This window comes from Chroicocephalus ridibundus, chromosome 1, assembly GCF_963924245.1.
Source record: "Chroicocephalus ridibundus chromosome 1, bChrRid1.1, whole genome shotgun sequence".
Taxonomy (NCBI): Eukaryota; Metazoa; Chordata; class Aves; order Charadriiformes; family Laridae; genus Chroicocephalus; species Chroicocephalus ridibundus.
In genome coordinates this window covers 203,879,479-203,896,002 of record NC_086284.1, presented here as the reverse complement: position 1 = coordinate 203,896,002, position 16,524 = coordinate 203,879,479, and the positions used below count along the sequence as shown (strand labels likewise).

The following is a 16,524-nucleotide window of genomic DNA, read 5'->3' as shown; positions in this document are numbered from 1 at the left end:
AAGTTTCACCATGCTGTACTAATTATCCTTTGCTTATAAAAAATGCATGTTGCCAACTTCTTGTAATCTATTAGTTTAATTTTACAAAGGAGATTGATATACTTTAAGCTTACTAAATAATACTGACAAAGCTCCTCCTTCTTTTCTACCATCACTACTCTAGAAAGTATAAATGCACTGTTGTAAGTGACGTGTTTTGTACTGAAGATATAAGTTCTGTTAAGTTGCTTTATCATAGTACAATTATTGTAGCCTTGTTCCTAGGTAGGGGGAAAATCCCACCTAGTACCTTGGATACTTGGCTTTATTAGTGCTATGGGAAATGCGCATTCTAGGGAGGTAGTGAGAATCTGCTTAGAACAGCAGAGAGATTAAAAAAAAAAAAACCCAAAGACTTTATATGATGTAGTAACAGTATCTGTATATGGTCCTAAGTATTACGTAAAATCTTTCTGTGGGTCATCTTGTGTGGACCATGCTTAAAACGAAGACATCTATACAATAGTAGAGTATGCAAGTATAAAGTTGAAAGAAACGTGTTGGATTTTACGAATCCTCAAAAATCCTTTCTATTTGCAGGTTGCACTTCCCTGCAGAACAGTTTTACTAATTGAAAGTATTACTTGATGCCAAATAGAATTAAAAATACTATTTTTTGTCTTTTTTACACTGGGGCCAGCAGGTCTCTCTCATGCAGTCTCTTTTTTGTTTGTTTGGTTTTTTTCACTTGCTCTTGCTGTTCCTTTTATATCTACCAATATCACTGTTGGTTATTAGCCATTCACTGCTAGAGACCCTTTTCTTGGCTTTTTAGGTACTAGCTCCTATAATTGCACAAACTCATGCGTAAACTGAATGTTCTTGCCACATTCAGTGATATGGAAAAACTGTGTCCCATAGCTATCTTTGTGTTACAGATTCTGGAATTATGCATCTTTTGCTATCCATCTCTCCTATTTGCATAATATTTTTACAGCAGTCTCTACCTAATGTACATTTGCAATGAGTATTATTTTTACTACGTATTTCTAGCATGTGCTTGAGGTGGCAATCATGAATAGTAAAACACTGCTGACAGCAATTATTAACCCATGCTGATGGCTTCAGTGCATTTTACAAGTAGAATCTGCTTGGAAAGAATGCTCTTGGGGATGAGGATAGGTGGAGAAACCCACTTGTTTCAGCAGTTAGTGTGAGATCACTAGAGACTCTTGAAGCTTCAGGATTTAAAACGTCAAGTGTTATGACCTGGCATCCAGGACTCAGGTAATACCAGCTTTTGTCTCACTCCATCTTCTAAAATGTATCCATCTATGAAAGTGAGCCAGCAACAAGGCAAACCAAGATTTTCCTGAAACTTTGTTCTGTGAGCGTTAGAGTTATGCACTGTCAGTAACTCAATTCAATCAGCAGCAGGCCTCACGCGTATTTCGTTTTGTTATTGATCATGTTTTAGCAGATAAGTGATCAAAAGTTCCCACAATCAGTCTGCAGTGACTTCCTCACTGTAATTGAGATGCTTTTTCCAAAACTAGAACTCAGCAGTATACTTTATGCACTGTTGCTGGTTTTGCTGGTCACTGTTGAAGAAAGGTTGTCTTTGAGCCATCAGGCCTTCCTATATGGGCTTGTAGTGCCATCATATCTCTTGTAATAAATTCTCCTGGAGCAGAGCATGGTCTTATCTGCAATGAACATTATCTCCCTTGTGCCACTTAGGTGGCATTCGGGGATGTAGAAGCAGTAACAGTGATCCAAAATATGCATTCTCTGGAAGAGACAGAAATGAATTTTATGCTTAGGTGCAAATGTAGGTGTCTGCATATGTACAAACTGCTCCACGCAGTTTTTTCCACCCGCCATTTTCTCAGATCTGTGGTGATTCAGAGAAGCACATAAATGCACATGGGCAACAGTTAGTTTAGTTGGAATTCGGTTTACAAAGATGGCTAGTGCCATTGTCCTTTGATATGCTTGGAGTAGAGTAGTCTCCTGTAGGTCTTATGTCAGCTCTGTTCAGATGTCTGATATCCAGGGAAATCTAAAAGAGCACTGGAAACTGTAATTAGGTGTGTGTCTTGCTCCTTTTTATTCAGGTCACTGACATCATGCACCTGCGTTTTACATCTATGCTTAGGAAGTTCATTCCAGTGCGACTGCTGCATTTTTATAATACCTGCATTTCCAGGCTTACAAAAAGAATTCATAATATAATCATGCTCTTTACATCTGATGATGTGCCACTGTGGAGTCAAAGATGGAAGGCTCAAGGGGGAGACAGAGAGAGAGTGAGAGTTAGCTGGTTCCATTTCTGAGTATGTGGGACGCTGGTGTGAGGCAGAGGAGCTTGGATTCCAGTTTCTGCTGTGGTTTATTTAATGTAGTAGCTGCACAGTAGACACATAGGCGACCACGGCAGTGGAAACCGTAACCCAAGTTTGTCATCCCTGCTGAAAGATCTAGCTATCAGGCTGATCATAGGATTTGCCTTGTGACCCCAGCACTTCTGCATTCCTAAATGCATACTGGTCCATCATAAAGTGAGGGAAGGTGTGCGTCCTGTTCCACCTCTTCTTATGTTCTTTGCAGAGTATGCCTAGAGGTAAGGGAAGCCTGCAGAGAAATGGGTGCTCTGGCTTTGAGGAGAGAATTGAATCCACCTTCCCCTTCTCTTTGTGTGCTTTAACTGCTAGACTTTTGTGCAAAACCAGACTTGTCCTCCTTTCCCCCTGGCTTCTCCCCCCGCTCCCCCCCAAATCCTTTGAAGAGCCTGGGGGGAATCCAGGGCTGTCACACAACTCCTGGCACTAGGTCCTACAGGTAGGACCTTCACCTTCCAATTAGGGCTTGTGTTCAGTGTGCATGTGATCTCTTGAGATGGTCTCGGCTACTTGGGTCAATAGCTGTTCTTGGTTGTGCTTTCCTTCGTAAACCATGTTATTCTGCGTGCCAGTCCCCAGATGGATTTTATAGAGCACAGACTCCTTCTCAAGGGAAACTGGTACAGCTTTTCTCACGCAGAGAAGTTGCAGCTATGTAAATCCAGAGCCTGCAGAGCTCTGAGACCAGATGCTAGTAACTGTGTCAAGCAGGTGGCCTGCCAAGTGAACTTTTGTCTGCTTAATAAAATTGTGTGGCACAAAAGCACTTTCAGAATCTGCTTTCTCTTTTAGCAAGTGTTTCTGGTCCTTATTTTAGTAGAAACAACTTCTAAACACAAGAAAAAGAGGATAAATCAAAGCAGATGTTGCTTTTCTGATTGCCCAGCTAGTAGGAAATGAGAGTTCAGGAGAGTGGAGACCATCCAGATTCCCTTCTTTTTTTTTTATCTGAGTGTGGTGAAATGACGACATTGGGATGTCAGCATTAATGTTGCACTCTGGAATTATTTCAGAGAAAGAACTAGAGAGACAAAGGAGGGATGGAAAGCAAGGAAGAAGGGAAGGGGGGGATGAAGAGAAGCAATATTATAACAGTCAGGCTGTCAATGGGAAATACTTTTTCTCATTTCCTAGTTTTGAATTTGATATTGAAGCATGAATATGTTAATGCAAAGTTTGATTAATATGTAAGAGTCATCGTGATTTCTCTGTTCTTCATGTCTGGAAGTGGTCTATTGTAGATGAAAGTTGTGGAATCTGAAATTTTAGACCTTAGTCAGACCTTCCATCTTTTCCATGGTCTTAATTTGAGATGCATACTCTGCTGTATTTCTTTTTGTCAGTCCCTTTTATTATTGAATTAGTCGATCTCCATTGCATATTCAATATCTGGCTCTTTATATGTTGATGAACTATGAAAGGTAATAAACTTGGTGTATTTTTATATTAAAATGTGAGAACACATGTAGAGCCATAGATTCAAGAGAGACAATAGTAGATTAAGCACGTTCTGAAACCTGCAATCTGAGTGGGAGAATGACAGCTAATGTAAGAAAAGCAGGTTTGCAAAGGGCCTTAAAGTAAGATAATGATTCCTCTTGCTTTAGTTCTAGGCAGCCATCTCTGTCAGAGAAGAAGATACCTGAGCCTTCACCTCTAGCAAAGAGAAAAGCCTATGAGAAAACAGTGGAAAAGACAAAGGCAAAAGAACAGAAACTGTAAGATTCTTTTAAATTTCTTTTCCTCTGAAATAATTTAAACCATGGGTGTATTTTCTTGAAAAATAATTTTTTCTCTTTCTTTAATTCTAGGACAGTTTTTATAGTTAGCAGTGAAATTATTCACTGTTGGACTTCTGTGTGTGGTTTTTTTTTTTTTTGCCAGAATATTTTTCTGTATTTCTGTACAAAATAACTTGGGAGCAGAGCCCCAAGGAAATGTCCTTTGGAGCATTTGCAAATTACTTTTTCTTTTTTTTTTTTTTTAACAGAAGTCATCAATTTATGTAAAAAACCTGGAGTTTTATAAGAATTTCTTCATTTTACATATGTGTGTTCTGGCCGGAGCTTTCACTGTTAGCACATAAACTTTGAACATTGTGCCACCTTGCACTCTGCAGCAGTTTGTAGTCTTAAGCTTTTTACCTTTTCTGGGAAACATCTGCAGCTGGCATTAATAATTTTATTTATTTGCTTAAGAAAAGAGCATCTAACATTTGAGGCATGTTGAATTTAACTTCTCTAACCATTCATAACCTGTTAAAGAAGATGTTCTTTTTTTCTTGTAGCTCAGATTCTGGAGCCCCAGAGGCTAGTCTGTCACCTCCTACTTCCCCACCAAGCCGGCCCCGTAATGAAATGAATGTTTTTAGTCGTCTTACTGTTTCTCAGGGAAACACATCAGTTCAGCAGGATAAGTAAGTCACAGAGGGAAGCCTCAGCCCCCAACCAGGGAATTGCAAAGTGCACTCAGTGTAGTATCTGTTAGATATTTTCCCTTCCCCTGCAAGACAGGAGGAGACGTTTCTTGTGTTTTCATGTAGTTTTCAAAGAAAATATTTTAAACTTCCATGGAATCATTGTAAAAATTCAAGAAAAGCAATTTCCTGCTGAACCTTGTTTCCTGTTTTCTAGGCTATGTCTGGTATTTGTAGTTTTAAACCCAAAATAGACAAGAATGGTAGAATTCTTAGATGTACGTGTATTTGTGTGTGTGTTTACACTTGGAAGTAGGATTTAGCTGACAATTTAGGAAATAGCGCTTTTGACAGTTATTCAGTTATTCCAGTGCTGCTCTGAGTGCTGTCACAACAGCACCCTAGAGGATGGGATGTTGAAATGGCTGGAACGCGGTTGTTCAGAGATTATCCATATTATTGAACAGACTGACTTCAGGAGGTGATCTGGAGGAGGAGGTGATATTCATACCTCATTTAGAAGTAGAGCTCGGTTTCCTGGCATGTTAGGCATCTGTTCCTGTAGGAGCCTTACTCCAAATTACAGTGGACTTGACTTGAGCAGAATCTTTACTGCAGGTTTCACTACAGATACTAGTGCCATGGGGTGCTTATGAACCACACCTCAAACTTATATAAACCTTTAGCTCTGACTGTAGCAAGACGAGAAATTGCTCTTGTCTGTTTATGCTATTGTTTTTTTTTTTATAAAACTGTGGGCTTTTTTCAGTGGTCTACAGAGTAACCAAGCAGTAGCTTGCAAGGCTTCCAGTAGTTTAACTGCGCTTGTAACTTCTTTATCTTAGCTATGTTACCTTTATCTTACTGCTAACTCCCAGCTAACCCTTTTCATTTTCTCTGGACTAACTTCGAAGTCAAATCGAACCTGCTGAATCTGTTTGATTTGAATTGAAAATGAAGGACATCTTAAGATGTACTGCAAATGTTCATGTCTCTGGCATGGGGGGGGGGGGGAGGGATTTTTTCCTTGTTGTGTGTTTTCTCATTTGTATTTTTAAACATTTTTGAAAATGAAAGATGAAGGATTTTAAACTTAGGATTGTCTGCAAATTACTGTTCCTATTTCAGTGGGCTATCATTACATTTAATATTTGTATTTTTTATGATTAACACTTTACATGTTTCTTCTACACTTAACAGGCATTGATGTTCAGAAATCTTTTATCTTTTTTCCTTTTGATATCTTCAACAAGCACTATGTTACAGAGGTTAAATTATGCATCCATCTTCTCCTTTTACTTTGTTGCCTTCGCTTCTGTAAAAAAAATTGTTTGGGAAATAAGAAATGGCTCAGCTGGTGTTACTCAGCTTTTTGGGCTGAGAGAGTCTACCAGTGTAGCTTACTACTGAGAGTGCTATCTTAAGATTATTGTTCTCCCCCTCCATTATCAGGAGTTTAGAGGATACCCTGAGCAATGCTGTGTACTGTATGTGGATTTGCATTGCTTTTCTGAACTGGACATGCTGTTGTTTGTTCTTCTTATAATGGAGGCTTTACTTTGCTGATACCTATATTCTTTCTCCTCACAATTCCACCACTGTTGATTGTAGGTCTGATGAAAGTGATTCCTCTCTGTCGGAGGTACACAGGTACTCTCTCTTTCTCTTTTCTGTTGGCATCTCTCACTGAAGTTATTCCAGTTCTTAGAAAATCTCATTTTGCTGCATGAATTTTCCTCATACTTGTGTACTGTATCTCTTTTGCTTTTGATGGAAGTTTTAAAACCTGAAATTTTGGTCAAGCATGTCTCCCCCTTTCCTTTTTTAGGATGTTCTTGTTGTTGAGCCTGTCAGATTTTTCCTTTTTAAATGAAATATGATATAAACCTTTCCTTAGGGATATTCTTTCTCTCTTTTCTTTAAAGAAAGAGGAGCAGACATTTTCTTAGGTTTTACGTGCTTCTCTTTTTGTTCAGTTGTATGCTTTGGTCAGTAAAAATTAAATCCTCGTGCAAATAAAAATTAGTAGGTTGTTTATTTTGTCTTTCTGACAGAACCCACAGTGGCTTAAGAGATGAAGGAAATGTCACCACTCATGTTGGATTTTGGTACTAAGTGAAAATTAATTTATCAAGAGAAGGGCCATCAAAGGGCTAATAATAATGTGATGGTGGCTTTGTCTGGTCATTGTAGCCATTGTAGCATTATTTGTCTGTAGATTGCAGGGTACTGCACAGAGGTAGATAAATAACTCTGGGACATGTATTTTACATGGCTTGTCAAGGGAATTGAGTGGGTGAGAACAGCAGTAGGAATAACTCAGTCTAGAGACAGCATGATCCACTGGGGAATACTACAGAGAAAACTATATTAGGTTTGTCTGGTGTTAGAAAACTAAAGCATAGAGACCTAAATTAATAATAATAATAATAATAAAGTAAATTGTTCCTGTATTGCTGAAAACGTAAAAAGGTGCAGATTGAAAGGTGAATGCTTTTCCAAAATGAGGAAGTTAATGTCAAACAATTTAAGGCAATATTAATATTAGTAAAATCTGTAAAAGGGTTGTGGGTTAATGAATTATATGAATGAAGACGTCCTGAGACATCTAACTTGTAAGACTATACTAGATAAACCAGCTAATTGTCACAAAGTTAGATAGTATCAGGAAGGACTTTTTCCGTTCTGTAGCAAGCCGCTGGGCAATAAGGAGTTTTTACATTTTCTTAAAGTATCTGACACTTTTTTTTTCTTTTTTTTTTGTGTGAGATAGGGCTATGGCTTAGTTCCTTTTTCTCACAGTCATATGTGTAATCCCCAGAAGAACAGGACAGTCAGTCTTAGCTGCAAGCTGGTTGGGTCACAGCGTTGTGTTGCATGTTTGTGGGCATCACCTTGAGGCTTTTCTACACTTCACAGAAGTCAGCGGGGGTCTGTGTCTGTGCAGTTGTGTGTGTGGTATTTTAGACCTCTAATAACTTTTGTTTGGTGATGAGTTGTTGGCTGGTGGGGGTTTTTTGTGTGTTTTTTTTGTTTGGTTGGTTTCTTTTGAGGCTGAGTTACAGTCTTATGGCATCCCCACAGAACTAGCTACAAATCCCCAGGAAGATTCCTCTGGGGTATCTGTACTCCAACCGTACTTCCTTTTAGCCGTTTGAGTACAAGTGTGGTGTTGGGTACAGGGTGCAGTAGGAACCTTACTTTGGCAACCAAGTTCGCAGCAGTTCTCCAAGCCTGCCTGTAGAAGGCAGCTGATACAAAATGCCTGCTGTTTGGAATTGGCAGTGCACACTACATTTGCTCCATTTTTCAGATGTGCTATTTAGACTAACTAGACTTTATGCAGTTTGCAGTCTTAAGGTTGGTCCTAAGAATCCAGGAATTTTAAGCATTCCAGTCCTTTTAGCATTACGCAGTCTTTCCCATATACCAAATACCCAGCATCTTGTCTTTTTCATTTGTTTGTTTTCGCATGTGATTTCCTTTAACTGATAGTCCAGAGTTGACGCTTGTTGACGCTAAACAGTAAAAAATCTTACATAGTTTATGAAAGGCATTCAGCTGTTCTGCTCATGTAAGAAAACTAGATTAATTTTTTCCCTAAAGTAAATTATTTTGATGTGTGTCTATTACTATGCCCAACTCACACTCTTTTTTTTCCTTTAGGGGGATAATTAACCCATACCCTGCTTCAAAATGCATCAGATCATCTCCGCTTCAGTGTATCTATACAGCTGAAGGACATACCAAGGCTGTGCTTTGTGTGGATGCAACTGATGATCTTCTCTTTACTGGATCTAAAGGTTAGGCAAGCTTCATTCATCTGTGCTGCCTTTAGAGGCTGCTTTGACAACTTGCAGTATTGTGAAAGTCTCAGTTTGTGCTTGGTGCTGTAAACACGCTGGAAAAGTGCGAGGATATATTTTGCAACATAAGCTGGAGAAGGATTTACAGTAATTATCTACAAGTTTTTCATTCCAATGGGTAGTATCTGTTTGTAGTGGAAAAAAGTAACTCTCAAGAATAACATTAACGTTTGTTGAGTGATACGGTGGAACCAATCATGGAAACATGTGCACACATGGTATGCAATGCAAAGTAATAGCCTCAGGGTAGGGGTAGAGGTGGAAATTAGCAAATCTCTGGCGGCGCTACCTACAGACTTACCTACAGAACAGATGCTTCCTGCCATAGTTGATATTTGAGCAGAGCTAGGGCCATTTTCTGCTTCCCCCATGCACCTCGTCCTGTCCCTTGTGAGTGTAAGTGTTGAATGGCTGTTGTGAGAGGGGGTAGATCTAGTAGTGACTGAGTTCCCTGATGGATGCTGCAGCCACTCTATGAACTTTTCAAGCTGGTGGAAATAGTGCTTTGGAAGAAAGGTATGCTTTCTGGGGCTATTCTACTACCTGGCTGTTAAACATACCAAGACACGTTCTTACAGTGGATTCGCAAACTTTTGGTCTAATAATTTTTAAGCCAATGTTCTAGCATTGGTGCAAGTGGACACAAATACAAAAAAAAGGACGTAGTTTTAGCTTCTGTAAATGTTGCTTGGTTAATTTGTATTGATATTTCAAATATAGTGGCTATGTGGGGGGGGGAAAGACTTTCAAATTTATTTTTTTATTTTACGTCTATGTTTGTGTTCTAAAGGTTTTGTTTGCTTTTAACATAGGGGTGTTTGCAGATGTTGTCAATATTTGCTCTTTCTTGTCATATGCTAGCTTCCCATATTTATGGAAGAATTTTTGCTGTATATATTTTTGGAGGGGAAAACTTTACAGAGTATACTTGTACTCAAGAGGACAAGAGCATAGACAACAGTTTAATTAAAGTTAAATCTTTTGGAAATTGTTGCTGAAGCAGAAAGCCTCAGCTCACTGACAGCCATTACACCACCAGATACTGCCAATCCAGGAATGCCAATAAGCTTTCAGGTGCATGGCGGATATTGGGCTCTGGTCTTGATAGATGGGATTTTTAAAGTGGTTGATGAGTTCCTAGTGTATTTGCTTTCTTTGTGCTCCTATAAACACTGTCTACACATTTTCTTCATCCTCCCAGTATTTATTCCAGGAAAAAAGTACTTCTAAAGTACAAGGATTGATACAAACATGGTGCAACAAAGAGAGCTTTCTGTGTGGGCTCCATTTGTGTTGCAAAAGTCTTGAGAACATCTAGGCATCTGAGCCTTCAGTACACAAAAGGTTGCAGTATTTAAATTCCTCTGCTACTGAATGAAAAGTGTGACTAAAGCACTTACAATGGGATTTTCAAAGGCTTTTAAAAGCACTAAATAGTTTGGATCACTTCTTGCCTCCGTAATTTTGTTGTAGCTGTCAGCCTCCTGTCACGCTGAGGCTCTAAGTGTCTCATGAACTATGTTCTTGATGAAGGATCCTTGAATGAAAAATTGAGTAGTTCTCTTGATCACTCATCATCTAAACTTTACAGTCTCCAAACTGTTTGTTTGACAGTTTAGGCTTGACATGGGATTTTATCCTTTTAAAATGCCGTGGGACCTAATATGCACATCTTCTACACTACATCTAATCTTCTACATCTAATGATTAATCTTGCTTAGTTTTGATGATAGTAGACGATGCCCATGTGTACTCAAAAAATGGATTAATTAATTAGGTCTTTAAAAGTGCCTACCAAAAGGGAGGGTTATGTATGAGTGCAAATGAATGTATGGACTTTTTAAAATTAATTGATTTTTGGAAAGACATGTTTTCTTTGGTGTTTGTTTGTTTAATTTTTTTATTTTTAATTTTTTTTACTCTTTTTGCTTGTCTTTATTTAGATCGTACCTGTAAAGTCTGGAATCTGGTAACTGGACAAGAGATTATGTCTCTGGGCGGTCATCCAAATAATGTTGTTTCTATAAAATATTGCAATTACACTAGCCTGGTCTTCACAGTCTCAACCTCCTATATCAAGGTGTGGGACATCAGAGATTCTGCTAAGTGTATTCGGACTTTGACGTAAGTATGCTAAACCACAAATGCAAAGAGTATAAATGAATCTTACTGTCACAGATTTAAAAAAAAAAAAAAAAAAAAGGATTTAATTCTATAGTGTAGCACTATAATTTAAGTACGCTGTTTGGGACCAGAGGCTTTCTTTACATGTTCAGGCTAAGTCACTCTAGGTCATTGGTAATATATGGAAACACAAACCAATTTGCATTCACGCCTATAGTGTTTTTATCAAATGTTTAGTATTCATAATTGGCTCATTATGAATGCATAATAAAGGGAGTTTTTCTTTGTTTTCTTTTTTTTTTTCCCTCCTCCTTCCTCACCATATTTAGGTCTTCGGGCCAGGCGATGCCTGGTGATGTGTGTTCAGGAAGTACTAACAGAACAGTCACTATCCCAGCTGGAGAGAACCAGATCAATCAGATTGCACTAAATCCAACTGGCACATTCCTCTATGCAGCTGCTGGAAACTCAGTGAGGATGTGGGACCTGAAAAGGTACAGAACCCCAGCAGAAGAGAATGTTCTCTAGGTGGTTACATGTGGATACCAAGTCAATTAAGTGTTTCCTGTTTATGGTAATGTCCATAACCTGGGCAAAATATGGTCAAGATATGGATCAACTAATCCACGCTGTGGTGGTTACTGAGATAATGAAGGTGCTCATGATCTCCTCGTGTATTAAAGTTATGGCGAATAGTTTCAGTAAAAATGATTGGAAAAATCACAGAACCACAGAATAGTTTGGTTTGGAAAGAACCTTTAAGGGTCATCTAGTCCAACAACCCCCTGCAATGAGCAGGGACATCTTCAATTAGACCAGGTTGCTCAGAGCCCCGTCCAATCTGAACTTGAACGTTTCCAGGGATGGGGCATCTACCACCTCTCTGGGCAACCTGTTCCAGTGTTTCACTATACTCATTGTAAAAGATTTCTTCCTGATATCTAGTCTAAATCTTCCCTCTTTTGGTTTAGAACTGTTACCCCTTGTCCTATCACAACAGGCCCTACTAAAAAGTCTGTCCCCACCTTTCTTAAAAACACTCTTTAAGTATTGAAAGGACAAACACAGGAAAGGAAAAAGGACAAAATGCATTGAAAAGAAAAATACAAGGTTTTGTTTAAGATAGGCTCTATAAAACATACTCTTGTAAGGTGACAGATGCATGAATCCTGGCTAGTAATTGTTGATGAGATGATGAAAACCAGCTGATGTAAAGGAATATAATACAGGGCTATGATAGCCACACTATAATAGCAGTTTTCCAAACAACCCGCACCCAAAGAGTGTGTTCAAATTAGAGAATACTTTGAGGGGTTTGATTTGTCTTTACTTAATTTTTTTAATTCTTATTTTACATAAATAGATGCTTTTGTTTACATTTAACATAGATTTAACATTTACACATGGGCATGCATGCGCAATAGAGTATACGTAACCGTGGGATGAATAGTGAAGACATGGGGAAAATGAAAAGATCTATTCTGTCAAACTGTGCTATAGGTTGTGTGTATATATATAACAAATACATATACAAAATAACAAATCCTCATTTCTTCTCTTATTCCTGAAGGTTTCAATCTACAGGAAAGTTAACTGGTCACCAGGGTCCCGTTATGTGCCTTACTGTAGATCGAATTTCCAATGGACAAGATCTTATTGTCACTGGTTCAAAGGATCATTATATAAAGGTAAACCCTTAGAATTTGCTTATTTATTTTGACTCTTCACATCAGCCTGGCATGCAGGCTTCAGCAGAAGTGACTCACATCTCCACATCTGAAACGTGATAGCCAAGGTGGAAATTCTTTCATCATTTATAGACTATGAATAATGTTCAGTCTTAATAAACTCTTAATAATCTCTTAATCTTAATAATCACTTCATTGCTATTTTTATGTGGATGGTTGCCTGTAGTTAAACTTTTTCTTAATCCTCGGTAAGGTGGACATCAGGTGTGTGAAGTCTTGGAGAAGTATCCATAACACCTACTTTTAAGAAACATTTAGCTCTTGAAAGTATCTTAAGTCAGTGCCTCTGTTTTGGAGTACAGACCTAACTGCCTCAGCAAGAGACACTGTGTGCTCCCCACAGAAAAGAGTGGGGTCTACCCAAGCTCTTGCTTAAGTGTTATCAGAGTTCTGGAGTGGGGAAGGAGAGAGAGTTCAGCACATCCCAGCCAACGTGCCCAGTCTACTTGGTGTATTCAGTAGCATGCAAGTTGCTCTGAATTGCCAGTGGTGTTACGATACTTTCCTGCTTCTGGGCATTGGAATTAATTCACTCAAGAATGGGAAATCTGGTTGGGATTTTTTTTTGGGGGGTGGGGTGGGTGTGTCTGGTATTTTGTGGGATTTTTTTCTCCTTTTTTTTTTCTTTTTGGGCCCACTTCAGCCAGGTGGTATTTGAACCCACAAGCTCTTGTTTCTGAGGAGTATGCCCAAAGCAGCAGACTGTGGGAACTGTACATCATCTTGCCCACAAAGCTGACACTCACGTTGCAAAGTGTGTAATTCATGAGGCCAAAGAGAGAATGAGCAAGACACTCTAGCCTGTTGTGATGGGGCACCCTTCGGTCTCGGCTTTATACTTCTTGCACCCTGGAAAAAGTGTATAAACACACCTGGGAGTGGAGCAGAAGCCAGAACCTGAGTAAGCTTTCTCAGGGAGCTGGCCTTTCTCTTTTTGATGTTATCCTGCAATTCTTGGGTGCTTGGCTGTGCTGTGGGCCAGCCTCAGAAGATTGCCTGGGAGGGGGGTGCATAGCTTGACGGTTTGGGCCATGGGTTTGAATCCTCTCAGCAGTCTCTATGGTTAGAGGCCAGAGGATTCTTGGGCAGTAGGGTGGCAGAGAGGCACTCTAATAATTACTTCTCTGCACAGCTCAGAATATTGAGTCAGTTAAGGGCTACCATCCTGGCACAGTAGGACCTCAGTGGGGACAAGAGGATGCGATCATGTAATGCAAGTTTGTCGTGCTACCAACTCATGTGACGAGCAAGGAGGTAAAAAGGCTTTTGGAAAAGAGAGCTGTCAACAGTCAGAGAAGTTTATCTGCTATTCTTGTGTGCTCCCTTGCTGTGGGCAGGCTACATAAATCCTTATGAGGCCACCTGATTCTTGAGTTAGACCTAGAATACTAGGGATATTTGGCCATGTGTATGTGCTGCGGAGTAGTGGGTGTTCGGCAAGGTGAGTGCGACCATAAATTGTCACGCTGCTTTGGATAGTAGAAATGATCTGTGTGTGCATGGTCAGCACAACAGGTTGGGAATTCTCAATGCTTCTCCACATGGGTAGGCTACCACTGCGGGTAATAAGTCTGGTCACAGATACTGCCTTCCCCTGCCACAGGAAACTACTGTTTTCTCTACTAAGCCAGCAATATTAGTCACCTCTAAGTGCCTCATTTTTCTGGTGTATCGTTGAACTTTTTTGTTACAATTGGAACCGATGCATGTTAATGGAATACTGTAACTGAATATACCTTTAACTCACTCAAGGCATTCTTTTACTCTACCATTCAGTCCCTTTTTTACTGCCAAGCTTATTCATTTTAAAAGGTCAATGAAGAGCAAATAATGGGGGATGAAGTCTGACATTTGCTTGTGAAACAGTGGTAGTGGTTTAAAAAGTTATGGCTCCTCTGTTCCTCCTCAGCTCAGTCTCACTGGGTGAGTTCTGGATCATTACGATGCGTAACAAAACAGGGTTGCTTACATTGCTTCTCTGGGGACAAAGAGCTGATGGGGTCGATTATGCCTTAAATTCCTAAAATGCCCTCGCTTAAAGAGTCTGTTTTAAGCCCCCATTCTTAGAGCACAGGCAAGGAGAGATGTGAGTCTTGTCCATGGAAAGCATCAGCATGTAATGGTATTGCCCTTGCTAAAACACCTTATTCAGAAAAATATATTAATGCATCATCCTGCAGCTGCTTGTACAATTCTCCCAGTGTGAATCGTGTTTTCCATACTCACTCGTGAGCTTTGTTTCTCTAGCCCACCACACGGTACCTACATAGACTCTTTCTTGTGAAGATACTGTGTATTTCATACCCACGTAGTAGCACTTCTTCCCAGAATGGTCTTCTCTGAAGTCAGTGAAGCATTCCTGCTTCAGGCAAGAGGTAGAAGAGGACAAAAGACTTGTTCTGGTAGATAAATTCTGTCAAATATACATCATGGTACAGTGGCCTGTAATAAGACTTCCTAATGTTTCCCCTGAAGTTTTTCACTGCAATGTCTTCCAAGCTGGTTAGATGGCAGATAATTTTGCTTAACGTATTTGATCTTTTATTTATTTTAGATGTTTGATGTGACTGAAGGGGCTCTTGGAAGCGTAAGCCCTACACACAATTTTGAACCTCCTCATTATGATGGCATTGAAGCACTTGCTATTATGGGAGACAACCTCTTTAGTGGATCCAGAGATAATGGAATTAAGAAATGGGATTTGACTCAAAAAGACCTTCTTCAGGTAATGGAAAAAATCACGTGGCTAATGTGACAGTCATGCTGTAGAACTGTTTTCAGGCTGTGTAAATGTTCAGGCTCATTCAATGACTCTTCACTTAGATACTGATGTTTTTAATAGGGAAGGCATAGAGCACTGACTAAGACAGAAATCGATAATGTATTTGATCCTTTACACTAGGAAGGCAGTTGCTTTTCTTTTCAGTGTGTGTAGCACCAGGAAGTTCTGATGAAGTGGTTAGCCCTCTATTTTTGCTCCGAGTAGGTGGATTTTGGCTTTTTTGCTTCAGAATGAAGGCAGCACCTGCCTCCTCTATGATTGGAATCATGGGGTATCATCCTTGTCATTGTCAAGTTGGTAAATTTTGGACTGGGAACCCATTAATGGCAAACAATGCTTTAGATCAGGCTGCAGAATATTTTCTTGCGAAGAGGGTTTACAACCTACCTTGCTCCACCCAGCCTTATTAATAAAAAGCTTAGTCCTTAGATCTCCATTCATCTTGTTCTACAATGCATATGTTAGGTAGTGTATACAATACACATGTAATAATCTGTTTGCTGCTAGAACATATTTGCTGTAAGTTTTTTATCATTAAAAAAAAATACCAACAAGGGGAGGGTATGAGGGGAGCAAAACCAGACTCCAAATCCACGGAAACTTGGAAGTTCATTGTAATTTGTCTGACATGGAGAACTTTGATTTTTCTGCTACTTGCTATAAGCAATTCTGTTCTTCGAGGTCTTATGAGAGGTGGTTGAGGTAGAAATACAATTAAGTTGAGACGGTGTGAGATACAGAAGGCAGAAAAACAAATGCCAGAAGATACTGCTGTTCTTGCAAAGGTTTGCTTAGATACCAGTCACTTAATAATTTTTGGAGGAAGGAGGAGCGTGTCTTTATATGTATTTAATGTGCAGACTAATGTGCAAGGAAACAAATAGAATATTAAAGTTTTGGAACATGAGATAATAAAGGATTGGTCACTTTGAGAAGCAAATTTCTATATGGGCATATTTAGTATTCCACAAATATACAATCTTCTGTGATGTTCTTTGAAAATTGTCCAACTGGGTGCCAGTTCCTTTTCAGAATACTACTAAGATTTCACAGCTAATATAGGGATTCAGAAATTCAGCTTCTTACAGAAAATCTTCAATTGGCCATATTGGGGCACCTGCCCTTATATCTGTCTGTCTAGGGATAGGTACTAAACAGCTTGTTAGCAACATCAGGAGGACCACAGGAACAGGAAAGATTTTGATTT

The 16,524-nt window shown here is 39.3% G+C and overlaps 1 protein-coding gene across 6 annotated transcripts in view; it reads left to right on the top strand.

The window, feature by feature from the left end:
- Positions 1-16,524, top strand: part of KIF21A (kinesin family member 21A) — a 91,662-nt gene that overhangs the window by 69,873 nt on the left and 5,265 nt on the right. For 4 of the 6 annotated variants that reach the window (XM_063323404.1, XM_063323402.1, XM_063323401.1 and 1 more), the window contains 7 exons: positions 3,989-4,099; positions 6,409-6,447; positions 8,464-8,600; positions 10,607-10,787; positions 11,117-11,281; positions 12,358-12,475; positions 15,090-15,260. In XM_063323404.1, the coding sequence (XP_063179474.1) occupies positions 3,989-4,099; positions 6,409-6,447; positions 8,464-8,600; positions 10,607-10,787; positions 11,117-11,281; positions 12,358-12,475; positions 15,090-15,260 (922 nt within the window). Of the gene's footprint in view, positions 1-3,988; positions 4,100-4,668; positions 4,798-6,408; positions 6,448-8,463; positions 8,601-10,606; positions 10,788-11,116; positions 11,282-12,357; positions 12,476-15,089; positions 15,261-16,524 lie in introns of all 6 variants that reach the window. The other 2 variants (XM_063323405.1, XM_063323403.1) reach the window with 2 other exon arrangements.